We start from the raw sequence: 25,932 nt of genomic DNA, 5'->3' as shown, positions 1-25,932 counted from the left end.
TTAGGCGCCTTTATGGTCAATTATACCCATATGTATTTTGAATATACATAACAAAGTTTTCGGTCAGCGTAAGGGCAGTCCTTTTCGGCCAAGGTTTTCTCGCTGCCGATTGTTCTGGCACACTTCTTAGACTAATATGTTACATGGCCTAAAACTTTATATGTCTTCGTGCGTCGTGGCGAGGTGATGACCAACGCCGATATGCCCACTTCTGTAAATCTTGCGTATTTTATCTTGGTCGAAGAGTACCCAATAATTAAGGTACTTGGAAACTTGAAATCGCGCGCAGCGCGAAAAATCTTGGAATAAGTTACATCAAATTTCACAAGATACTCTATAATTTATGCTAATTCACTAAATAATTTTGGGCCCCCTTCGAGCTCGCTCCCCCAATTGGGAGGCTTGGGGTGCGGCAGTTACGGTCCTGTCAATACCTATATCTATAGGTACTGCCCGTTCAACTGGAAAGTTAGGGCACATTGCATTGAAACAGCAGTGACCTAATCTTAGCAGTCTACTCACAACTTTCCTGCAATCCTAATTGAAAACTCCAGACTCCAAGCCAAGCTAGAGTATTTTATAAATATAATTTTTTTTCATAAATCGATTTCTCAATATTTTTGTGGGGGCCGCAAGAAGGCTAGCTGGGGACCGCGGTTGGGAATCACTGGTTTATATAGTTATCAGCCATTGGCGCAGGCTTGAATTGTATCATCTCAATTTGTAAAAGGGTAATGTATTGCATCTTGTCAATTCGTTTCTCTATTCTCTATCTTGGCTGGTATCTATAAACTGAGGCTATGCAATTACTTACGCAGTTTAACAGTTCTACGTATATGTGAGCGATACAGCGTCTTCTTGCGTGTATATTTAACTCTATATTCGTTCATTGGTTCAGAATCAATGACCACTCAATCTGTATATCAGACAGCTAGCAAAATGCAATGACGTAATCATGTCTCACACGTCGAAAAGGCAACTTGATTGAATTGTGACTCGACTCGTGACTTGACTTGACTTGACTCGGGTCACCTCCAAAAATCGAGTGACTTGACTTGACTCGAGTCACCTTCAAAAACCGATTGACTTGACTTGACTCGAGTCAAAATGTGCCAAGACTCGAAGGTAGTGACTTGATGCCAACACTGCTATGAACTGAAATTCATTCTAGCACATGATGGATTACTCTAACAAGGATTCGAGAAAGTAAGTAGGTGTATCACTTGTGTGACGCGGTGTCACTTGTAAGCATGTAGTTCCTGTCGTTACTGACACGATGCATTGTGCACCTGTACAGTGCACAGCGTTGAATTAAGATATATTGATGTAACATCCGATTCTCAGTGGCACTAGTTCTACATTTATTCGATTCGTTTGATTGGGAACCTTCTTTATTCTGACAGTAAACTTGATTGACACTGGATGGACTGGTAACGAGCACACCAATGTTGAATTTCAAACAGTTGGGTATTTAGTAGAAAGCAGATTTCTACTGATGAGGTCACGGCATGTCCTCATATTGAGAGAGATATGATATTCTTTTTCGCCTGCACCATCGAGATGCTTTGACGACAGATGCGATACGACCGCAAGGTCTGCACCACCGGTTTTTCTCTCCTCCATGCATCCGGGGAAGCTGGGCGCCTAGCAGAATAGCAGCGGATACCAGGTTTTGAGTCTTTGGTCTGACCTGGCCGGGAATCGAACCCACGACCTGCCACTCGAGAAGCCGGACGCATCACCATTACACTGGAATAGTCGCAGCATTTCAAGATTAAATGCGACTGTATGACTTGATATTAACGATTGCAGTGCCTGCATTAAAACTTCACATCAGTATTTTATTGCTGTATACAGCAATGACATGGAGTAAAGTGCGTTCTCGTACGACTGTAATGTCATCGAAAGTCGACACAGAGTAATTATAACGATACAGGATTTCGCATACCCACACAATGAGCTCCACAACTGGAGGCGAAGCTATTTTATGATAGAAGAGAGCTCAGGAGCTGGAGCTGGAGCAGCTTAAAATTTATGACTGCTCCGAAGCCCCACAACCGCAATTATAAGAGAAACGGTATATTCCTTGTGTTGGTTATTGCCATTTCGATGCTTTAGTCAAAGACAGTGGTTCTCAACTTTGGGGTTGTTTGCCTTTTTTTCGGGTGATCGCGAAGATATTGTAATCAGCTTCCAAAATAGGCCATGAGTAGGGCGATTTTTTTTTACCTAAAAAACGGAAGATTTTGACCTAAAAAATCCAAATTTTGACTTTTTTTGACCTAAAAAAACTGAATTTTGACCAAATTTTGACCTTGCGTATTTAAATTAGGTGTTTTCGCACATAATGTTAAAATTGCAGTTGCAGACCAAATGAGAATACCAACCTTAGCAATCGCCAGAGCTCAAACTAGAGATAAAAGTCTAGTTAATTCAGTTCACGACCAATGTTCAAAAATCGGCTCCTATATACAGTTGAAAGGCATTGCTGGTGCGACGTCATATTGACAGACTATGTGTTCATACCTCATTCTAAAACCAGTTGACAGGCGCTAAAGTGTGTCCGGAATTTGAGTCACAAAGATATGGTAATCCTACACTGAACTCATCTGCATAACAGAAACGGATTACTAGACATGCTCCAATATTGTATATATTATAGAATGCTACATAAATCATAAGTTCAAGTGCCATTCATCTTTGGGGAGACAGCATATCGATTCTTATGTTTCCAACTCATGGTGGAAGAATGTTGTCATCATGTAATAATAAAAGCAGGCTACTCCTCTAGGTTCTTTGCGTTGTTTTTGAGGTGTGTATAAGAAAGTTTCACTTTACCATGGCTTTGGAGCAGCCGTAAATTTTCACTGCTCCAAGCTTTCTTCTATCATACATTAGCTCCGTCTCCAGCACTGAAAATTATCGAATCTGACTATATCAGGAGTGGCCAACCCGAGGGCCAAATGTGTCCCGCGAGTAGGGCTGGGCACAATAATTCGAGTACTCGAATCTAAATCGAGTAATTATTTTAATGATTCGAGTCGAGTAGTAAAAGACGATTTTTTCGAGTACTGCAATTATACGCTCCTCGCTACTGAAAGTTATCATATCAACGAGAATTATGGTTTCGATACTATTTTCCACTGCGGAAGCCTTGAAACCTTGATTTGCCTATCGCAGCATACGAAACATATAGTACAAAGCTATTAAGGTTACTGGTAAAAACATTTCCGAAGTCATGATCCTCCCACGACATTGTCACAAAGTACAATGAAAGCGGTAGGGTCGGAGAAATACCGAATTATCTTCAATGTGATGGATAACAGGCATTATATTCTTTGCGGTGGCGTTAAAGCAGGGGTGGGCAACCTGCGGCCGTACGGCCGCATGCGGCCGTGGAGGCATAATTGTGCGGCCGTGAGCGCGTGATGTGAAATGCATGTGCTGGCGGCCGTGTGTTGATGGATCATATGTTACATGTATGATAAAACTTATTGCGACGATGGAGGGTATTGTTAAATCACTGTGGTAAACTCTTTCACTGCATACTCTGTGACCGCGTTTCCAGCTGCTTCAATCGACATAATATAATACTGCAACCTACCCACTAAAAGACGGACCTGCGGGGTTCGTTCACTTTCGGACCAAACTCACTACATCCTTACGGGGAAAATGTGTTTTTGGTCCGAAAGTGAACGAGCCCCGTCCTCGTCCGGGTTCTTCAATTTCAGATTTGCTTATTAGGCTTCCTGCGATACGAATATGCGACTATCGTGCACTTTATCGAGAGTTGAGGGCACAATAATGATTGCTAAATATAGATCTGCTTCTTATCTGTATGTATTGGAGTCAACCATTATGAAATTGACCAATCCTCATGTATGTGGACAGAAGGAGTTTCTATACAATCTTGAAAGTTTCCATTAACATGAACCCGTAATTGTCTGTGTAACGCCTTCAGTGAATTGGATAATTTTATTTCCAGTCGTCACTTGTCATGACTACCGGTTGCCGGTAAAGCTGACTTCGCATAGCGTTTTCTTATTGCATTGTTACGTCACACTTCGCCAATGTCGGTTAAGTATGAGGACCAAGGACTAAGCTTAGTCAGTCTTGTCGCGAAGTCCAAATGTGAGGGGCCTATTGGCGATACTGCGATAGGTTGAACCGTAGTTATAAAAGCCTTGGTAAGCGAATAACATTGAGTGGGTGTGGGTGTATTGAGCAAACGGAAAGAGAATAATACATTGAGACAAAACTTTTTCCTTATAGCCCAATTACATTATAAAGTTGGTCTACATCGCAATATGTCAGTAAAACGAAAAAGAACAGTAACAGAGGAGAAGAGGGCATTTAATATCAAATGGGAGTTGGAATATTTTATGGTAGAAACGGCAGCCCATACTATGATGTGTCTGATATGCAATCAAGTGGTCAAAACTGTTAAAGGAGATAATGCAAGGCAGCATTTTCGTCGTCATGTGTCACACAAGTACGCAAAAATGGTGGGTGAGTCGAGGAAAAGTCGTCTCGAAAGTTTGAAGAAAAGTGTGCAAATGCAGACATCTTGCATATCAGCTTTCATTCAGTCGAAAAATAAGTTGTGCGAAGCGTCTTATATAGTCGCATATCATCTTGGTGCAGCGGGAAAGCCTTATTCAGATGGCGAACTACATAAGCGATGTCTCGTGGACGTTGTTAGGTGCATTCATCCTGGTAAGGAAACTGATTATTCTCCAATTCCTCTCTCGCGTCGTACAATTCAGCGTCGGCAAGATGATATCGCCAAACAGTTGACGATCTCCATACAGACAAAGGTTAATGAGGAAGCAACTTTATTTTCACTGGCTATCGACGAATCGACTGACATTAAGGACTCTGCACAACTATTGATCTTCATTCGCTCTCTGTCTCCAAATTTTGAGTTCTGCGAAGATCTGCTCTCAATGGAAACACTCTCCACCCACACTCGTGGTGAAGACATATTTGGGGCTGTTAAGAATGCTTGCATTCGCAATGGATTAGACTTGAAAAACTTCGCGGTATTTGTACAGATGGAGCACCTGCAATGATAGGTAACACAAATGGCTTTGTGACAAGATTTTCAGAATTCGTGTCGAAAGAGTACGATAATAACCAGCTCACAAACCTTCATTGTATTATCCACCAAGAAGCCCTGAGTGTCAAATCTGTTGCCTTAAATGACACTCTGAAAGACGTCAATCGCATGATCTTGTACATTCGTGCAAATGGTCTTCATCATAGGCAATTTCAAGAACTTCTGCAAGAGCGCGAAACGTCGGCAGAAGACATTCTCTACCACGCCGCAGTACGTTGGTTGTCCCAAGGAGACACATCTCGTCGTGTTCTACAGTTGCGAGAAGAAATACTGGAATTTTATTCCACAAAAAATAAAGACTGCCCCTTACAAAATGAGAGCTTTGTCATATATTTGGCGTTTCTTGTGGATTTTCTGTCCCATGTTAACATTTTAAACCAAAGCCTACAAGGAAAAGAAGCAACGATATGCACCATGTACAAAAAAGTATCGGATTTTCGTGACAAATGTCGTCTCCTTAAACTTCATATTCAGCAGCGTGATTTTTTCCATTTTACACAACTTAAGTCTCTCATCGACAGCTGCGAAATAAAGGTAGAAAAGATTCCGATCACTTTATTTTCGGGGATTTTTGATACTGTGTTGCAGGATTTCGCAGATCGTTTCAAAGATTTCCAAAAAATATCACATACATTACGACTTGTTGCCTTTCCACACCTGGTGGAAACGGAAAGTGCACCGCCACACCTTCAGATGGAGCTGTTGGAATTGAAGAATGATGAGCAGCTTGTGACAAAGTTCAAGTGCGAGGAGAATTTGATTGACACGTGGAAAATGGCCCATGAATATCCACTTTTGCGAGAATTGGCTAGAGAAACTCTTGTTATTTTCGGAAGCACTTACGTGTGCGAGTCTGCCTTTTCGCAAATGAAATACCTGAAAAACGAGTACCGAACTCGCTTACTGAACGGAAACCTAGAGTCGCAACTAAGACTTATGGTGTCGCGTGAGGTTCCCAATTTTGCAAGTTTGTCATCTCGTATGCAAAATCAAGGAAGTCACTGATTTCAATGTTAGAGACTTTCCTTAAATATATTCGTTTCAAAATATGTTTGGTATTTATTAGATATGATAAGATTAGTAGAAATTAAGTTTTTAAACAAAGCTAAAATGTCCTCCGAGGGCGGCCAAATGTCTTCGTAGGCAATTATACCGCGTCTTTATGCTTGTGGATTGCACTAAAGTGGCGTGAAATGTGGATTTCGGCATTCGCGACGACAATGGGTATGGTTGACTTTATCAACCTAAATAACGTTAACGGGTATTTCGGGATTCAAAACGGAAGATTGAGATTTTTTTAGTCAACTCACATATGGCTGGCGGCCGTATGGCGCCGAAGTATTCGAAATGCGGCCGTGGACACCAAGAAGGTTGCCCACCTCTGCGTTAAAGGTACATATTTGAACTTTGACGTACAACATTTTGCTGTGACGTCATAATGAGTGATACTCGAATACTTGACTCGACTCGAAGCATAATACGTGATTCAGAATCGAATCACTCAGGTACTGGATTTTGCCCAGCCCTACCCGCGAGAGGGTTTTGAGTGGCCCGTGAGGTAATTTCCTATTATATTATCGAAATCCTGTTATATTATCGAAAATGAATTGCTCATATTGTGAACTTGCAAGGCCAACCAAAAATTACAAGTCTGGCTGAGACACTTGGGATGTTGATGACTAAAATATCAGTTCCGACGCATTGGCAGATCCAGGGTCCAGTCACATTTTTAGTAAATCGTCGTACATTACAATAAACTAAAATAGTAGTGAAATTTTTCTTCATGCTTCGTGTGTTTAATTGTCACACGATTTCTTGCTTGGTAGCCTACCCCCTCCTGGAAATGAAAAAAAAAACGCCTAATTTACCCGATTGAGTCGATGTGTATTCGCAATTACGGGAGAAAGTCTTCTCGCGTTTGAGCTCGCAGAAAGATCATCGACGATGAAATGATTGTCGCATATTACCGGAAACCTTCGATATCAATGTGTCCAGACGCCGAATAGTCTTGTCCTTGCAAACTGAGCCCAGCAGGCGGTTTACACTAGACCCGCAATATACTCAAGTAATAATATTATTGACCTAGTTCATTTATAAACTTTAACAATTTTACCCGCTTGGCGCGGCTCCGGCTGCAAAGCCCTGCACTATACTAGACAATATCTCAAACAACAACAAGTTATTTCAGTTGGCCACATCGATCTATATTTAATCCACTACTATATAACATTGCAATATCCTAATCGAATTACCATCTTAACGGAAATGTTCCTACACTTTATGTTACGTTTACCAATACAGTAAAATTTACCGATTATCATTTGAGAGAGAGTAACTCGATTTATCTCTTCTTCATTCATACTGGAAGCCTTGGCGAGAACATCTGCCCATCCCCCAGATCCTTCCACAATAACGACCGGAGTTTCATTCTGAATCGATCCCAGAACAGTCTGAAATAACAGACCAAGTAACATAAGTGTGTAAATTTGAACTTGTATCAAGTCTAGAAGAAGAAGAAGACTTTTCAAGTCATCGGTAAAGATATTTGAATAGGCTTTTAGAAGTACAGCATCGCGCAGAATAATGCATCTGAAGGGGGGCGCGAACCGCAGTTACCTGAAAAAATTTTCGCGCTAGGCGCAATATACCTCCAGATCTTGGTGTTTACTCTGTCTATTGTCCGAATTTCATATTTGAGAATTCTCTCATTAATAGCCATAACCTTCAATGCCATCAACCTATCCGTTGGGATTGGTGGCATTTTGAATTCTCTCTTTAATATTTTGTGATGTCACGATAAGGGGGACGCAAAATTTTTCACTATCAAAAGATGGGGGGCGTCTCTAAAAAATTACGGGAACCACTGATTTACACAGACAATGGTGACCTTGTTTCTCAAAAGTGTCAAAAGTGTCAGCTGTCTTCCATTGTTCCAAGGTATGTATCATGGAAATGACTCTTGCCAATGCAAAAGTGAGCACCGTCGTTCTCGTTTTGGGATGTCCTGTCACCAAAGTAATTCATTGTGATTTCATCAATATTGAATGTTTTCTGTGTAAACGAAAACATCGCAATAGTCATTCTGTTGTTAATTTGACCGGAACACCTGTCAGATGAACTATTTTTGTTCCTCTTATTCTCAGTTGTTTGAGGTAAGAAAAAAGTCATTAATGTGACCTTACAAGAACCCTATGGGATTCAGTCTCATCCCATAGATAGCAGGTGGTCCCCATGGATGCGAAATTAGTAATTGTGAAGTTGATGACCCTCAGCCAACTTGGATTACTTCTGGGTCACACAAATACGATTACAGCAAAATCTTGAAGTAGTCGATTGCAATTACATTAAAGAGTACTCTCGATTACATTTATTTTGATTCTTACACCTTCACCCTTGAACACATATTGGAAGACAACATAACGATTGTGATGAAAAGACCTTATGAGAGAACTATTCACTTTCTAAATGTGACGGCATTTGCATCACTTCATAGCTGACGATTTCCTGCCCCAACGATTTACATACTAGATACAACTAATGATAACAAGCAGTAAGGGAATATATTTTCTCTGCGCTACATGTTGGCCGCCGCAACTACACAATTGTTTTACTGAGACTGCACTGCGATTGCCGGATTGTTAGCCAACAACCAGTGATGAGGCAGATTAATCTGTGGCTCTCTTGGTTATTGTTTCGATGTGCCGTCATTGTACATCATAAAATCGTAACTTAACACTCCTTGGCAATCTAGGGGTTAGAAAAGTGACTAGTCGACAAATAACTGCATTGAATATCTTTCATAGCGAGAACACAATAAATGGATTAATCATCAAGGACTCTTGAAGCGCACAAGAACAAATCTTTGCAATAGAAGTGAATTACTGGTGTTATAACTAACAGCTGCAGCTGCTGCTCCAGCTTTGCTTGCACAATTCAGAAATGAATGAATCAGAAATAATAGCCTGTGTCCGAGATCAATGAACCAAATGTTGAATACAATTTGGTTTATATCCTGGATATGGACATGAGCTACTTTGAAATAAATTTACATAAGTGCATTCTAACTATGAAACAACTGGACTTATGTACTCTAGCACCTCACCAGCAGATGCAGCATACATTCAAGTCTAAGATTGTCGAAAATAATGTGACAAAGGCTACATTGATTATTATCTGTGACCATACGACTGATAATTCAATTAAAAGTTAACAAAAGCCCACCAAGCTTCTCGAAAAGTTCACATCATTATTAATTAAAAGTTGTGGAACATAACTTACTTTGAGGGAACCTGGACCGCCTTGCACGATGACACACACAATCATGACGTTCACTTTATCTGATGTTTGCAGACCGCCTTGAAAATATAATCACACTACGGTAATTATGCAACAACACAATCATCACATTAATGACTTTTCACATATCACCAGACGGACTACGAGCTATCTTACCGTCAGAGAATTTTTAGGGAATTTCACTGAGTCGCAAAATATCATGAATACGGTATCAAAATATCAGGATGGACAAATTCATCATCATCTTATCTTTAGCTGCCACAATTATGGGACTAACCTATATAGCCTTCTAGAACTGTCCTAAACCTAATTTCTGAACCATATTCAGTATTATCCTCCATTCCATTGTCCACCAAGATGAAATGGGAATGGTTTTGGTCAAGCAAAGTGGCATTGCCTTCACTTCCTTCCTCGGCGTTATAAATCTTTGGGATCTGCAACATCGAAATTGGAAGGTCTTCAGTTGACAGTCAATAAAATTTACAAGATGCTTACCTTTTGGCTTGGCCCCTGGTGGTTCAGCAGCTTTTTTCGTTCGTGTATAACCCCCCATGGTGCCACTCCGATTGTTACCACCTGGAGCAATACATCAAAATTAATAATTTAGGAACAGCAGTAGTCCGTTGCCTGGCTTTCAAAGTCTTTTGAATAAATTAATAGTGAAAAGAGAAGGACAAGTTTTCTAGAAAATAAAAAATTGTGTGCTTTGGACCAACAGTTCAAGTACAGTACCAATAGAATATAATGAAGCACCACAATCAGTGACTAGTCTGAGCTTGAGTTAACACTCCTCTATCTTGTTTAGAGCACGACCCAAATTTTAAGTTTTGATGGCAGCTCACGGCCCAAACCTCACACATTGAAATTAATACACTTCTAATGTTAGTATGCTACGTTTTCATGGGAATGTATGAAATAGAGAAGAAGCAGACAACCAATCGTGCGTAACAATGTTCTATGAAACAGTATATTACAAAAAGGTCATTGCTTCAGCGAGGTGGATGTCACATGAAATTTATCCTTTCAAGTAGAGCTTTTTTTGACAATTAAATTTCATCTGTACTAACCAACCAAAAATTGTCATACAAAAAGAACATACAGATACTTAACAATATTTTGTTCAGATGTGCAACAATAGTAGGCTACCGGTTTAGGCCATCAAGTGTCTCATTAAAACTTTTTTCCCTCGTTTTGATTTTAACTATAATGCACTAAAACCCTATAAAGCCAAACAATTGTTGGGTTTTGTACAAGAACTTGGATGGCCAGGTCTTTACACGAACCACCCAGCACTCCCATGCAAAATACAGTGTATAGGCACATTAGAGCTTGCTAGCTTATGATATGCTGCAAATCATGCGAGCGACGATAGCTTATATCAGATGTTAACGACCCATTTTGCATACAAATGATTTTCGCTAATTTGCAGTACGCAGCATCGATAATGCGAATTAGTGAATTGGCATTTCAAAAGGACGGGATATCTAGTTTTGAATGAGAAACTCCCTGGCTATGCACCTAGGGTTTTAATACCGACATCGCGCTGGTTTATATCAGCCCGGAGTGTACGGCCTATGTAGGTCCCGATCAGTGAGTCGAATTCGATCGTGAAATGGTCCGATTTTAATTATCCAGGTGTTATTGCAGCAAGAGCAATATGGGCGCATGCTGCGACCTTATCAATAGAAATCCAAATCCCGATGGTTTGAAATTTGATCCGCGATATGGTTGCGTTCAATATAGTCCGTCCAGCAATGAAGTTTATTGGAACATAGAAGGTTCCCGCTCAAAGAAATCGAATAAATTCAGAATTTGTGCCACCGAGAATCTCATATTGCATCCATATTTGACAACGTAATTCAACGCCATGCACTGCACAATGCTCAGTATTAATAACAAATCTGACATCGCGACAATTGTTTGCTCAATGTAACAACGTTTGAGCTGTATTGCCGCATTTCCCGATAAAAGTTAGCAAAGCCGTGTCAGGGTAATGAATATGCGCACTTTGCGCAGGAATGACTTTCAATTCACAGGCATACACAAACACACTGTCCGATTTCGCGCTCCAATTAAAGAGACTATCACGAAAGTAACTCAAGAATTATATTGTAAACGAATATGCGGGCAAATACAATTGAATTAAGAGAAGCAGAACGTGAATTCGCTCGTCTGGTCGAGAGAGGAGATGGAGTTTCTCAGCGCACCTGTGGCAGAATCGACGTCGTAAACGAGGTCGCTCCGATTGTATGATTACTAGGGCTGTTCAAAAATAACTTTTTCCCCGGATTCCAGCCATTCACTGATTAAATAATCAGGCTACCCGAAAAAAGGCTGCACACCAAATTTGGTTCAATTCTAACAAGTATAGGACTCCGCAGATCCAATTAAAACTTTTAATTGATTGAGTAAATAAAAATTTCAAAATTCTCCATAACCCCAATGAAATTGTTGAGCTGTCTTCAAAGACAATGCAAAACAAATTTGACTCAATTCCAACCTGTAAAGTAGAGTTATTTGAGTTTTTTGTTGATAATTCAAGGATTATCAAGGATCAAGGATAAACCGAGAACTATCAACGAAAATTCAAATAACTCCCCTTCTACTGGTTGGAATTGAGTAAAATTTGCTTTGCATCGTATTTGACGACAGTTCAACAATTTCATGGATTCAAAAGGAAATTTGAATTATTTTTTTAATTTCCCTGATAAATTAAAAATTCTAATTGGATCTGCAGAGTCCTATACTGGTTATAATTGAACCAAATTTGGCGTGCAGCGTTTATTAGGGTGACCTGACAATTAAATCAGCGAATGGCTGGAATCTGGCGAAAAGTTATTTTTGAACAGCCCTAATGATTACTTATCTCGGGTTACGATTTATTGGGGCGTTTTAAGCACTAGTTCGTCGTCGCCGACGAAGCTGCGTATTCAACTATTCCGGAGCGTATCGGTTAATGGTAAATAGTTGGCATTTACGCGATATCACGGGCTCGCTAATTAACAGCTCAGACGGCGGGCGTTAAGTATTTTGTATGGGGTGGCCGCCACCCCATAAATGTGTCATGGGGTGGCCGCGCCACCCCGTAACTCGGCGCCTGTGGGTATACTTTTATAGTGGTTTATAGCTGTACCGTATTCAATTGGCCGATCATCACTGTTTGTGAATTACATCATTGCTAGTATGAGCCTTATGCTATAGTACTATTAGGCATTGCTTTGACAATGTAGCATTTCAGTGAAATATAAAGGTATGGATTTGAAGGTAACATTTTAGGACTGGTGTGGCCCGCGAGCAATCAAAATGTTTGAATCTGGCCTGGGACCCAAGTTGAGTTTGTCTGTATTTCGCGTGAAGCTGGATTTCGTGTAGCACTACTTGACCATATTGATTGGATGGAGATAGAAATCGTTTCAAAAGACCTAGATATGTTGCTATAGTCTTGCAAAATAGAGGTGCTGTTCTGGATATATCTTCAGCTCCCCTATAACGCCCCCGAGTCCCCCTATCGCCTCCCGAGTGTTTCTGCCCTCTTCAAAATCCAAATCCCTTCCCCAAGACCGCTGCCGTCAAGACTAAGCACCACTATTATAGATCGTCTCTTTAGACTAAGGTCAAAATAATCATGCATATGACACACATTTATATATACAGAATGGAAAATATTTAACTTTGCGTTTCCCAGGTAGCAAGCATACTCCCCGAAAATTACAGATTGCGTCTTTCACCAACTATATAGGCTACATATATGCAGGGGGGGTTTCGATTTTTTCAAATTTAATATTATAGCATCAATTCCTTAGGGTTGAGTACACGCGTAAATAACGATTAAACAACATCCTCGTGTTGACGATTATACGCGTATGATAAGCTTGTCGACGAGTCCAGAAGTGCTGTTCATTAGCGACTCCCTAATCCAGCGGTTCTCAACCGGGGGTCCGCGAAGCAATTTCAGGGGGTCCACGAGACCTCTAAATTTTTAAAATGGATTATCACCTGATCTTTATTTTATTTTTTTAATTTGAGATAGCATGAGGCAGTTTCGCACCACAACTTCTAAATCCTCATGACTCATATCATCATCATAATCGTCTGACATGGACTATCGTAGTGTGGAAACTCATTTTCATTGCCAATTTTCCAATAACCTACTGATACAAACATATTGCTTTTTAGAGACGTTTTGTTGGGGTTTGTGGAAAAAATTAAAATATGGAGATAGTAACGACAATCAGGGTGACTTCGTAATGCCTGCGAAACCTTCTCGATTTGAAGTTGTCAGTCTTATCAAAGTAGTGAACAGTCGTTTGAAATAAAAATTTCCGAAGTATTTCCATAATTTGTCCCAATGCGAGGAACAGCTTCTTGGAGGTACAGAACTTTAATATACAATTGAATAGTATATTCATATTGAAATGAGCCCGAATATTTTCGGCTGACACTCGTCATAAATCGGATAATGATATACCTGCTCTTAAAGCTCGGCTATCAGATTTGGCGCATTCTTATTGCGGATGCCCTATCGACAAGGCTGATTTTTTTATGAACAAGGAGTGTTTCGTTGCTATCAAAGCATTACGATCCAACCCTGAAGTTCATATCACCAATTGGTATGCAGCCTTGTCTTGTTAATGTTCAATTGTTCATGGTCGAAAGTATTTGCTCGTAAATATATATGTGAGCTCGAATAGAACAAGTCGTTTCATGACAGTCTTTCTCTGGTTGGAAAACGTGGATCCATTTTTTGGAGCATAAAATTTGTCAATACTTTTAGATTAGAATTTCACTTTGACGGTAGACACACTCTGCGGGCGGAATCCGGCCCGAGGTCCGTATGTTGCCCGTCACTGCGCTAGATGCTGGGCGTGATATGTTCACAAAATATGTGTTTCTTCATTTTGGTGCCATAAATGTTGCGATCATATCAAAAGTATCGTCGGAAGCGTTATGCGTTAATATTGCATTAGCCTCCATCTATCTTTGCGGAAATGGTTTTCGGCACGCCTCGTTCATATTAAAACGAAGACGCGGATTTTCAAGACATTACCATGTACTTCAAGAAATACAGCAGCAAAATTAGCTTTGAAATAATAAAGTCCGACAATTTTTACATAAATAGTATGATGCTATCTTTGAGAAAATCAATATTTTGCTGTTTATCACAAACCTACAGATCATATTTGCACAAGACAGATGAAGGTTGCACCATAATAGAGCTGACATTGAACTAAAACTTGAGGGGGTCCGCGAGAGTCCGTGACGGTCAAAAGGGGTCCGGAAAGCCAAAAAGGTTGAGAACCACTGCCCTAATCTGTCGTGAACAATTAAATATGCGCGCTTAAAAATGCGTCCTACGTCTTACGTAGCCTCGCCGACGATTTGCGCAAGTCAAAATGTACAAGTTTTTATATGGAATATGTGCTATAATGACACCGATTTCAGGTGGTTCAAACCTTACCTCTTTTATAACTCAAGCCTTGATACACAGCTTCTGATGGTTATGTTCAATTATTAGCGGAAATCGATTACGCATGTACGCACGCATCGCACATGTTTGCAGACATTCGATGCCATTTAGTTTCAAGATGTCACTCTTCAATTACAATCCCTAATCAGTTTATCCAAGCCATCGGGAAATAGGAGCCAAAGCATGTTAGGCCCGAGACACGGTAGTAAGGCTAGTGATATCTTTCGTACTAGGCCGATTGCAGATGCGATTGTGTAGGCCAGCGATGATATCGTGTGCACCAAGCCAATGCAGATGCGATTGTGTAGGCCAACGATGATATCGTGCGCACCGGGCCTACTGCAGATGCGATTATTCAAGCCAGCGGAACTAGGCTTGTTGGAGACGCAATAAATCAGGCTAGCAACAATTGCCGAGCGCGTGGCAATGAATGACGAAATTTTGCAATTTCCTCAGCGGGAGATCGTGTCGCGTTACATTGTGCAGAGCAATGCGCACGGACGAATCTCGCTAACTGGTAACACGACTTTCGTTAATTGGCCGCGCGCAACACTGATAATACGACTTTTTGAATTGCAACCGAGTATTAGCGTTAGAACGCTCATTTGAAAAGGACGTGGTTTCGCGTTCAAGGTGGGGTTTTCGCACGTCTAAAGGGGGGGTTGACCCCTGAAACCCCCCTTGGCTACGCGCCTGCATATATCGTCGCTGGAAAACCAAACTGTCCTATGTCCACTTTTGGTGATTTTGACTTTTTTGGTTTCTATTACTATTTGGACATAGGTCTTTCTTTTTAGCCGGGTTTCATGTTTCTAGGTAGTGTGGATCAATGGTCAAGGGGACATATACACATGGATTTTCAAGGCAAATTGAAAACCAAACTGGGTTATGTCCACATTATGCTTCTGTTGAAATTTAGATGTTACTCATATCGTGATGTTTTTACTGGATTCCTATCAAAATTTGTTGATTACAGCTTTACAGGGATATATTACGGTAATTCCCAGTACTTGTGGTTTAAAAGTGGCAGAATGAATCGAATTAGAATAAATTCAAGGGTGTCAGCGGAAGCCTGGCAATTCGATGAGAAAAACCAGTTGGACAATGACAGATGGTCTTATATGCATTTTGGAGATAATTGGAGGGATGCAAGAATACAAGGAACAGTTATAAAAGCTTTGGGATCTAAATGGGAAGTGACAAGTTGTTTCTAGAAGAAATCGCAGATAGAAAAGGGGGAGTTGCAGTTGAGCCATCTTGTTCTGGTGGTGCTGTAAACAGAGGCAGTGACTCTGACTCTGAGGATCGATTGAATTAAGAAAGATGTGTTTCTGGTAGATGAGCCTTGTTCGTCAAAACAGACAGATGGTCTTATTGAAGGAGAGGAGGTATATTTGTGTCATCATTCTATTATTCCAAAAGACTGCGAAATTATAACTTCACAATAACTGATATCAATTCAAAGATAACGACATGCTTCCTATGGAATGAAACTGAGGCCAAATTAGGATCCTGTGAGGTTGCTACCGCAGTTTTTCTCCACTTGAGTGACCATTGAATTACACAGGAAAGAAATCTGTTCATTTATTCTGTGACCGGTGCGGGGGGGCAAAATAATAACAGAACGGTTGTTTTAATATTATGCCATGCTTCCACTGTTTTTGAATTTGAGGAGATAACTTTAAATTTCATGGTAATTGGACATTCACAAAGTGAATATGACAATGCACACTCTGTCATCGAAAACGCCACCAGAGGAAAGTGCATATTTACCACAGAACAATGGGATACGGGCAATAGGAATAAAAATGGCATTCAAGAAGAATTTACCTGAAGTCAATGCCTTTAATTACAGTGACGTGATTGACTTCAAGTCACCACTGAGTTTTCCGCAGTATGCCTCAATTTGGCAGAGCAAATCCATCATTGATGCTGAGAAAAATGCCGGTGACAAAATTTACTGGTCAAAAGTGATGCAAATGAAATTTTTGAAGGGTTCCAATTCAACAGTTTTTGTCAAGTATAGTTACAGTGAGCCCTCGTTCCAAAAATTGCAGCTGTCCAGTTCAAGACCAGCAACTAGGTCAAATGCCACAGTTCTACCACTGCTGTATCAGGAGAGACCAAGGATTCCGGCAGACAAATACAAAGACTAGTCTAAACTCTGTGATAAGAATTTGCTTCCTCCACACTTGCATTCCTTTTACAAAACCCTTCCGGTGGCATGCACTAGTGAAGGGACTGACTGAGTTATTCAGTTTCTTTCATTAGTTTCATTTGTTGTGTTCCTGTTTCTTAGTTTGACATCATTATGCCATAAAATGCTGATAAAGTGCATTATTGACGCATTGATTGGTAATTTGAAGAGGAATTATGTCCAAGAAAATGCTACTTAGTTGAGGACTATTTGAGAACCAAAGTGGCCTATGTCCAAAATGGGGGCTGAAAGTGGGGGTTGCTCTTATTTTGAGAAACTAAAAATTATGCGATATCCCAGCTATATGGATATATATCAGTATCCCAGGAGCTCACTGCTGGGGTGTGGATAGTGTGAGCATGATAACTATGGGAAATCTTCTTTTTCGATTATCTCAGCTCGCTGTTTTGTGACATAGCGCAGTTTGGTTTTCCAGCGACGATATGACCTATGAAATTTTACCATTCCTCATTGTCTGATTTGCATTACTTAAACCAATAAAGACCCACCCGTTTCTCGTCATCTTTGATGGAAGCGTATTGCTTTACAGCTTTCCCAACATGCTTCATCACCCCAGTCCTTGTTCCACCTGTGATGATCCAAGCCCCCGTTTTTTCTGCAGCTTTGATCAAACTTTTTCTGAACACGTCTCTCAGGCGTTTCTTCAAGTCAAAGTCCTTTGCTCCACCGGTGACAGATATGATCAAGTTTGGAGTTCTCAGCTTCCAATGCTTGGTGATGAGTTGATAGATAATCTTCACGTTAGTATTGTGGGACACTTTGACGTACTGTAAATCACAAGGGATAGTGCGCTATTATTGCTGCAGTTTTAAGAAGTCAAAATCAATTGTTTTTTGAAGTGCCGTAAGTGAATGTAGAAGGATTAAATGTCCGTTGGAATCAGTTAGAACCAGTGTTGGGATCTACCTTTGAGTCAAGAGTCATTTAACATTTTGACTCGAGTCAAGTCAAGTCAATCGATTTTCAAAGGTGACTCGAGTCAAGCCAAGTCACTCGTTTTTTTGGAGGTGACTCGAGTCAAGTAGTGACGAGCCATGTCACAATTCAAGTAAAATTTAATTTTCGAAGAATCGGTGACGATTCCAAGTCATTACATTTTTCTAGCTATGTGAAAGACAGAATAATCGGCCATTTATCTTAAGCCAAATAACGAATATAAAGCTATATGTGCATGTAAGAAGGCATTGTATCACTCACGCACACGTAGAACTGCAAATAAAATACGCGAGTATAATTGTATATCTGCATGCTAGTCTGTTATTATCAGTCAAGAGGATCGAATACGAAGCCTCGAGAATTTGAAACAAATTGATATGTACAATATACACTACCAATCTACTCATCCGTGAAAATATAAAGGCATAAACTATATTCGCTCAATAAATCATACAAGAGGGTTGGTAAAGGTGAACACTGCGCAATGTAAGCACTGAGCCGTCTAAGATACAGAGATACGTTGCTATTTAATCGACACCGTTTGCTTGAAAACTTGAAATTGACTCGTAAAGTTTGTTCCGAGTCTTGAGTCAATCTGCATTTTTGAAGCACCGAGTCAAGTCAAGTCAAGTCATACAAAAAAGTTGACTCGAGTCATCCCAACACTGGCTAGAACAGTGATTCCTAGCCTGGGAAGAACTCCATGAAAACGGATTTTTCATTATTCTACAGTTGTTTGTTACAATTTTGAAGGAATCTGTAGTAATGATTACTGCATTATGAGATAATTTAGGATACATCTGTCACATCCACCCGATTAGGCCAGATTTGGGTATTCAGTATTGGTGCTGTTCGCGTCCCAGTTTTGTGAGACTTAAAACCTAATAATCCTAAAATTACTTAACATGATTTCTTTCTGGAGGGTGTTTCTCGTTGTCATGGCTCTCACAATGAAATACGTTTGTAATTGTGAGTCTGCTTTTGTGTAATTTGGCGTGGAGCACACTAAATTCTCAACGAGAATGCAGAACATGAGAAATGGTATTCAAATCGAAACGTCAAATCTCTCAATACATCGTAACTAACGGTGCAAATTTTGAGGAAATGCCTATTTCCATGGATAACCAAAAGCAGTCATACGGTAGTTTGCTCATGAGGAAGTTGGAGCTTTAACATGTGACTTTAGAACCCAAAAACTAACCATATTCCGAAACATAACCCCTATATATTAGGGATCTTCAAAAATGACTTTTTTTTCTCAAATCGTGCTGGCTACTTGAAAAAATTGTTAGGTAAGCCTACATACCAAATTTGGTTCAATTCCAGCCAGTAGCGGCATTGCTACATGAGAAGAAAGTTTCTATTTATTATAAAAAAATAAATGACAAAAAATTTTATGTTCGCCCCATGAAAGTGTTAGGTTGTCTATAGAAACGATGTTCACCAAATTTGGTTCAATTCCAACCACTGGAAGCGGAGTTATTGCCGTCGAAAAATTTGGATTATGAATAAAATATTTACGGTGACCAATTCTTTAATTATTTATTAGTGGTGCCCACCGTAAATACTGTTTTATTCAAATACAAATTTTTCAACGGCAATAACTCCGCTTCCAGTGGTTGGAATTGATCCAAATTTGGTGAACATCGGGGGGGGGGAGGGTTTCGATTTTTTCGAATTTAGTAATGTAGCATCAATTCATTAGGGTTAAGTACATGCAATGCGTAAATAACGATTATACAACATCCCCGTGTTGGCGATTATAGGTGTATGATAAGCTTGTCGACGAGTCCGGATGTGCTGTTAATTAGCGACTCCCTGATCTGTCGTGAACAATGAAGTACGTACCCGTCGAACATTTGAACACGCGCGCTTATCAACGCGTGCAACAATCAAATACACCCGCTTATCAATGCGTCTTACGTAGCCTCGACGACGATTTGCGCAAGTCAAAATGTACAAGTTTTTATGGAATATGTGCTATAATGACGCCGATTTCAGGTGGTTCAAACCTTACCTCTTTTATAACTCAAGCCTACTGGACTATAACTCAAGACTAGTGGAAATCAATTACGGATGTGCGATGTACGCACGCGTCGCACATAATTGCAGACATTCGATGTCATTCAGTTACGACAGTGGTTCTTAACCTTTTTTCCTCCAGCGCCCCCTTTCAAAAATTATCGTGCTCCAGCACCCCCCACCTCATATGGTAAGGACTGTAATAAAGACAATGGGTAACAGGGAGCACTTCGTCAGCCCCCCTAAAAAACGATTGTCTTGGGCACCCATAGCGTGATAAATCAAACTCATGAGAGGGCTTGGCCACCAAAAACCCCGTCGCGTGATTTCGATGGTCAGCAACGTTTATGTGGCCTGGTTGCCCTAGGAGCCAAAATTTTCCATAATGCATGAATGAAATAGGTTGTAATTGCATATATATGTCACTATAAACTTTATTCTCTCAGCCCACGTAATTAGATTTACCAGTAGCGCTGAGTGAGCTGTTGCATTGGAAAATGAAGGCCACGTAATTAATAATTGAACATATTTGGGCGGACCCGTTGGTACAATGAAATCGTTAGGTACATGTTATTTTGTTACCTCTTGTCCGCTATATAGTCAAAAGTTATTGGAACGCATAAACGTATTAAACTGAAGTAAGCACGTGATTCAAAATTGGTATTTCGTCACTGGCAAATAATTTTCTCTGATGGATGTTATTTGTCCTGTGGGGAGCAGTTTGCGACGACATGATAATTCGGCACGAGCGATTTAAGCACCTATGGACATTGGACAATTAGACTTATATACATCGAAGTTTACGCTCAACATAAGGGCAATCCTCTTCAGCTAAGGCTTTCTCGCTGACGATCTTTTGACACACTTCTCGGAGTCCCATATTCACCGGAACTTCATATGCCTTTGTGCATCGTGGCGTGGTAAGGGCAAAAGCCGAAATGTTTATTTCTATTTTCTCTAATTATGCGTATTCTTCCGTGGGGGAGTCGTAAAAACATGATGTTCAATTTATGTTCATTCGCCGAAATAATTTAGGGCACACTTCGAGCTAACTGATTGGGGGTTTGGGTTGCAGCAGTTTCGGTCTTGGTAAGAGGTCAGAGTTCAGTCGGCCTTTTTGGGACTTTGGTATTGGAAATAGTTCGCGCTTCAATCGCGATCGAGCACCATTCGACTATAATAAACAATATAATATTTGTGTGTGGTATATTCAGCGTCAAATCTAGGTTGTTATATCAACAATCGGGCGCAGTCTCATACCCTGTGGTTCGAACCCTCCCGAATTCACATCGGCGATTGGTAATACGGGGAAATTAATGGTATTGGATTTTGTCTTAGTGATTTGTGTAATTACAAGTAAGTCAACAGAGAATTGGATGCATATATCTGCTCACATTGAATTTAGTACTGTACCCAGTAATTAATTTTAACATGAATGTATTCCAGACAAAGCAACTCATATTATATAATGTTCATCTGAGGTTGTGAACCACAACACGAGATAGTATCATCCTTTATGATACGATGAAGAAATATTTTGATGATTTAATTGGCGATCTAAAAGTACGCGCAATTCGTTTTATATGAATTATAATAACCCGCTACATTTATGAAAACACATGTAGCAAACATCGTCACGCAGCGCGACCAAAAATTTCGGGATTTGACATGTTTTGTTGGATGTTAATTTGTTCTGAATACTCATTAAGGATGTGTCCTACTACCACATAATCTACGGCAAAGCCATTTTTCTTCAGCGCCCCCTTATCGCCCCCCTGAGCCCAGCGCCCCCCCAGATCGCCCCCTGAGCGTTTCCGCCCCCTTCAAAATCGGTTAAGAACCACTGAGTTACGAGATGTCACTGTTTAATTACAATCGCTAATCAGCATATACTTAATAGCATTTTATCCAAGCCATCGAAAATAGGAGCGGAAGCATGGTAGACTCGAGACGCGGTAGATAGGCTAGCGATATCTTTCGTACTAGGCCTATTGCAGATGCGATTGTGTAGGCCAGCGAAGATATCGTGCGCACCAAGCCTATGCAGATGTGATTGCGTAGGCCAAGGACGATATCGTGCGCGCAGGCCCTATTGCAGATGCGATTATTCAAGCCAGCGGAAGTAGGCTTGTTGGAGACACGGTAAATCAGGCTAGCAAGGATTGCCGAACGCCCGACAATTAATAACCTAATTTCGTAATTATCTCAGCGGGAGATCATGTCGTGTTACATTGTGCAGTGCAATGTGCATGGACGAATCTCGCTAATTGCCAACACGCCTTTCGTTAATTGGCCGGCGCAATACTGGTAATACGACTCATTGAAGTGCAACCGAGTATTAGCGTCAGAGCGGTCATTTGAAAAGGTCGGGGTTTCGCGTTAAAGGGAGGGGTTTTGACCCCCGAAACCCCCCTGGCTATGCGCCTGATCGTTTCGATAGACAACCTAACACTATCATGGGGTGAACAGAAAATTTTCAAATTTTTCGGTATTTTTTTTATATTATACATATTTGAAGAGCTTCTTCGAAGTACAGAACCTCAATATACAATTGAATAGTATATTCATATTGAAATGAACCCGAATATTTTCGGCTGACACTCATCAGGGATAATCGTCACCAACTGGTAGATAATTGGAAAGAACATTGTATATCAACAATCGTATCACAAAATATGACGTCACCAGCATGAAAGTTTGATTAAGAAAGCGTTCAATGTCCAATTTTTAATAGCTGTTACACAAACCAGAAAAAAAATCTTATGGAGGTGACTTTAGAAATAAAGGGGCAATAACTAAATGTTCTAATGATCTACATCTACATCAAGGATACCAAATAAAGGAAGTCAGATTCGGGAGCAACTGAGCTAGAACAATCAAGCTCCCAATTTCAACCTGAAAATACATGATTAGTTTTAACTTCAATGCAAGCAAAAGTGTTACATAGGCTATCATACTTTGAAAAGCCTATCAAGGTGCAGTTGTTTGCTCCAAAACTGGAATGACGGACACACTAACATGATTTTGATACATTGCTTCAGAATTTATAATGATAACATAACAATTTCCGATTTGGCTAAGTCAGGGATTCTTTAACTTGATGCTACCGCACCGAAGAGACGTTTTTTAATAGTACGTACATAATTAGTCGAGTGGTCATTCAGTGCAATGCAAGCACGAAAAATTTTCATCAGATAAGTCCCAAATGGAAAGGTCCGACCCCACATCAACCATTACCACACCCTGATCTTTATAGTAAGTAATAAAAATTGAAAAAAATATCTTTATCGGCTATAAGTAACCAAGGATGGGTTTAATAATGGTTTTTCATGTTTCTCAATTGATTGTTAAAATTTACATTTTACTACAGGCTATTTTGTGGAAGTATATATAAAAGTAATGGCACTGATGGCATAGTTATCTAGTCATAAGTACACCGTTCAGTAATTCGATACCGAACGATTCAACAAATTCTGTATACTGTAATAGTGGGTAACACACACATATATAGGCTTAAAACCAGTTCAGTAATTCCTTAAATACAATTATAAGAGAGAGAGAGAGAGAGTCTTTATTTTCATCGAACCAAAATACATAACAAACGGCAGTGAATGTGGTACAGAAATTATGCGTGCACAGTATTCGGTATTAGATAGGAATGATCGATAAGACCGTGAAGGTCATCTAGTCTGATCACACCAGCATCAAACAGGTACACTTGACTCAGAACAGTCTGGCTGTAAAAAAATGTTTAGTTAGGAAAGGAAAATAGAAAAAAATTAAACAATGGTAGCAGATTATCAATGAAGCAATGTCTGGGCGAGGTAGGGCAACAGTGTTAGTGTAACGACAAGAGGTGATCAAGTAGGGCTTTTTTGAATCTATTATAAGGCAATTCACGGATATGTGATGGTAATGCATTCCAGATGATAGGTCCCGAGTAGTCGATAGATCTCTTAGTTAGGTTGCTATTGGGTTGGGGTAAGTAGACGTTTCCTTTAGACGAAGATCTCGTGTAATGGGAATGGACATGTTTAGCAGGTATGAAAAAGTCATCAAACACAGGAGTGAGACTATTGGAAAAATATTTGTGAACAACTTTTGATACTTCGAAGCGATACAGTTCATCAACTCGCAAAATTCGATGCTTACAGTAGTAAGGCGATAAATTGGTACGTAAAGGTACAGATGAGATCAGCCGTATCGCACGGTTTTGCAGGGTTCGAATTCTGCACAAAAATGTTGTACATGCATTTCCCCATACTACGATTCCATATTGCAGATGCGAGTGGAAAAGAGAGAAGTAGATGGTTCGTAGTACTGATCTGGAAACCAAAGATTGGAGACGGGTCATTATTCCCACACACCGAGCTAGTTTTGATATTGTGCATTCAATATGCTGCTTCCAAGACAATTTGGAATCAATGGTGACACCGAGATATTTTGCTGAGTCACATATTGAGATTTGTTTATGATTGATGTTCACAGTGAAATTATGACTGGCATTATTTAAAACGAGCATCTCGGTCTTATCTGCATTCAAACTTAGTTTGTTTGCTTGCAGCCATCTCGACACTTTTGGGAGTTCCCTATTCACAGATGCATGCAAATCATCGACAGTGTTGGAGGTTATAAAGAGGTGAGTATCATCAGCAAATAGCGTTGTGCGGAATAAAGATGCATTAACAATGTCGTTAATATAAATGAGGAAAAAAGTCGGTCCAAGGACTGAGCCTTGTGGCACTCCACAAGTTATATCTCTGGTAGTCGTTCTTAATGTCCCCAGTTTAACATATTGTTTGCGGTTTGCCAGGTAGCTTTCAAGTAGAGTTGCTGCAATACCCCTGATTCCATAGTGTTCTAGCTTGTATCTTAAGATTCTGTGGTTAACTGTGTCGAAAGCTTTGCGGAGATCGATAAAAATGCTGCAGCCACTTTCATTTTGCTTGATGGTTTTGTAATAGTCCGTTACAATTGATAGTATTGCATGGTTGGTGTTGTGGTTGGATCTGAATCCATGCTGGGTCGGAGACAGTACTGCATTCAATTCAAAAAAGTTCTTAAGTCGGCAGTCAATCAGTTTCTCAAAAACCGTGGCAAGATTTGGCAAAACAGATATTGGTCGGTAGTTAGAAATTAGCTTTTTACAGCCTTTCTTAAACACTGGCATTACTCTGGCAGTTTTCAGTGCATCTGGGAAAATGCCTAGACGTATCGACTCATTAAAGAAAATGCATATAACATCACCAATAATATTAAAGATTAGCTTCAGGAAGTGAGTTGGGATGAGATCGGGTCCTACTGCTTTGTTACTTTTCATTTCAGATAATACGATCGCAACTTCTCCTTCACTTGTCGGCTCAAGAAAAATGGATTTCTGAGGGCCAGGACTCAAGTACGAGAGAAAGTCATCGGAGGAGTTTGGTATTGAAGCTGCAAGATCCGGACCAATGTTGCAAAAATACTGATTGAACTTTTCTGCTACTGCAAGGTCTAAAACGGTATTTTCTGTATCATTCCGTTCTATAAGATGGACGCAATTGTACCGAAGTAAAAAAGCGGCTATGAATCCAGCACGGCCTTGTGTGCGATCATTGTCAACTGTTACTGAATGGTTCGTCGCTGTTTCACCATAATTTCTGATCCGTGGCATATTGATCAGCTTGGATGAGACGCTCATCTATCCAGGTAACGCACTATGAACAGTGGTTTGGGTTAATAAAGCCAACGATCCTGAGTTTCAACATTCCAACTAGAATGGCTGGATGAAGAGAATCAATCGTAATGATGCAAAACAGCGCGCCCAGATCAAGTTCCTTCCAGTTATTGAAGGAGACCCTGATGACCTAAAAACCTTCTTCGCCAGTCTTAAAG

General features: G+C 40.2%; 2 protein-coding genes and 1 long non-coding RNA gene across 4 annotated transcripts in view; 2 read left to right on the top strand and 1 right to left on the bottom strand.

Moving 5' to 3' along the window:
• The window catches only part of LOC145437219 (transient receptor potential cation channel subfamily M member-like 2), a 122,402-nt gene that overhangs the window by 41,147 nt on the left and 55,323 nt on the right, over positions 1 to 25,932 (bottom strand). Inside the window, exons 3-7 of one of the 2 annotated variants that reach the window (XM_080314413.1) lie at positions 17,589 to 17,867; positions 9,911 to 9,991; positions 9,693 to 9,849; positions 9,398 to 9,474; positions 7,431 to 7,569 (exon numbers count right to left, since the gene is read on the bottom strand). The exons of the other annotated variant lie outside the window; for it this stretch is intronic. Coding sequence (XP_080170539.1) covers positions 7,431 to 7,569; positions 9,398 to 9,474; positions 9,693 to 9,849; positions 9,911 to 9,991; positions 17,589 to 17,867 — 733 coding nt within the window. The remainder of the gene's footprint in view (positions 1 to 7,430; positions 7,570 to 9,397; positions 9,475 to 9,692; positions 9,850 to 9,910; positions 9,992 to 17,588; positions 17,868 to 25,932) is intronic. 2 annotated transcript variants of the gene reach the window in all.
• LOC145437222 (general transcription factor II-I repeat domain-containing protein 2-like) lies at positions 5,042 to 6,166 on the top strand. The gene is made up of 2 exons (XM_080314417.1): positions 5,042 to 5,653; positions 5,708 to 6,166. Exons 1-2 carry the CDS (start codon positions 5,069 to 5,071, stop codon positions 6,122 to 6,124), a joined length of 1,002 nt encoding a protein of 333 aa, XP_080170543.1. The 5' UTR covers positions 5,042 to 5,068; the 3' UTR covers positions 6,125 to 6,166.
• On the top strand, positions 23,608 to 24,923 carry LOC145437223 (uncharacterized). Its single transcript, XR_013914619.1, has 2 exons — positions 23,608 to 24,407; positions 24,578 to 24,923. It is a non-coding gene; the product is annotated as an uncharacterized LOC145437223 (long non-coding RNA).

Source organism: Botryllus schlosseri, chromosome 4 (genome assembly GCF_051294905.1).
Source record: "Botryllus schlosseri isolate E-star chromosome 4, Bs_hap1, whole genome shotgun sequence".
NCBI lineage: Eukaryota > Metazoa > Chordata > Ascidiacea > Stolidobranchia > Styelidae > Botryllus > Botryllus schlosseri.
The sequence above is the reverse complement of the archived record's forward strand: the minus strand, read 5'-3'. Positions and strand labels throughout refer to the sequence as shown.

Coding starts and splice junctions, on each gene's coding strand:
- LOC145437222 (XM_080314417.1), top strand. CDS start 5,069: ATGATAGGTAACACAAATGGCTTTGTGACAAGATTTTCAGAATTCGTG. Junction 5,654..5,707: donor TCGACAGCTGCGAAATAAAG/GTAGAAAAGATT, acceptor ACTGTGTTGCAG/GATTTCGCAGATCGTTTCAA.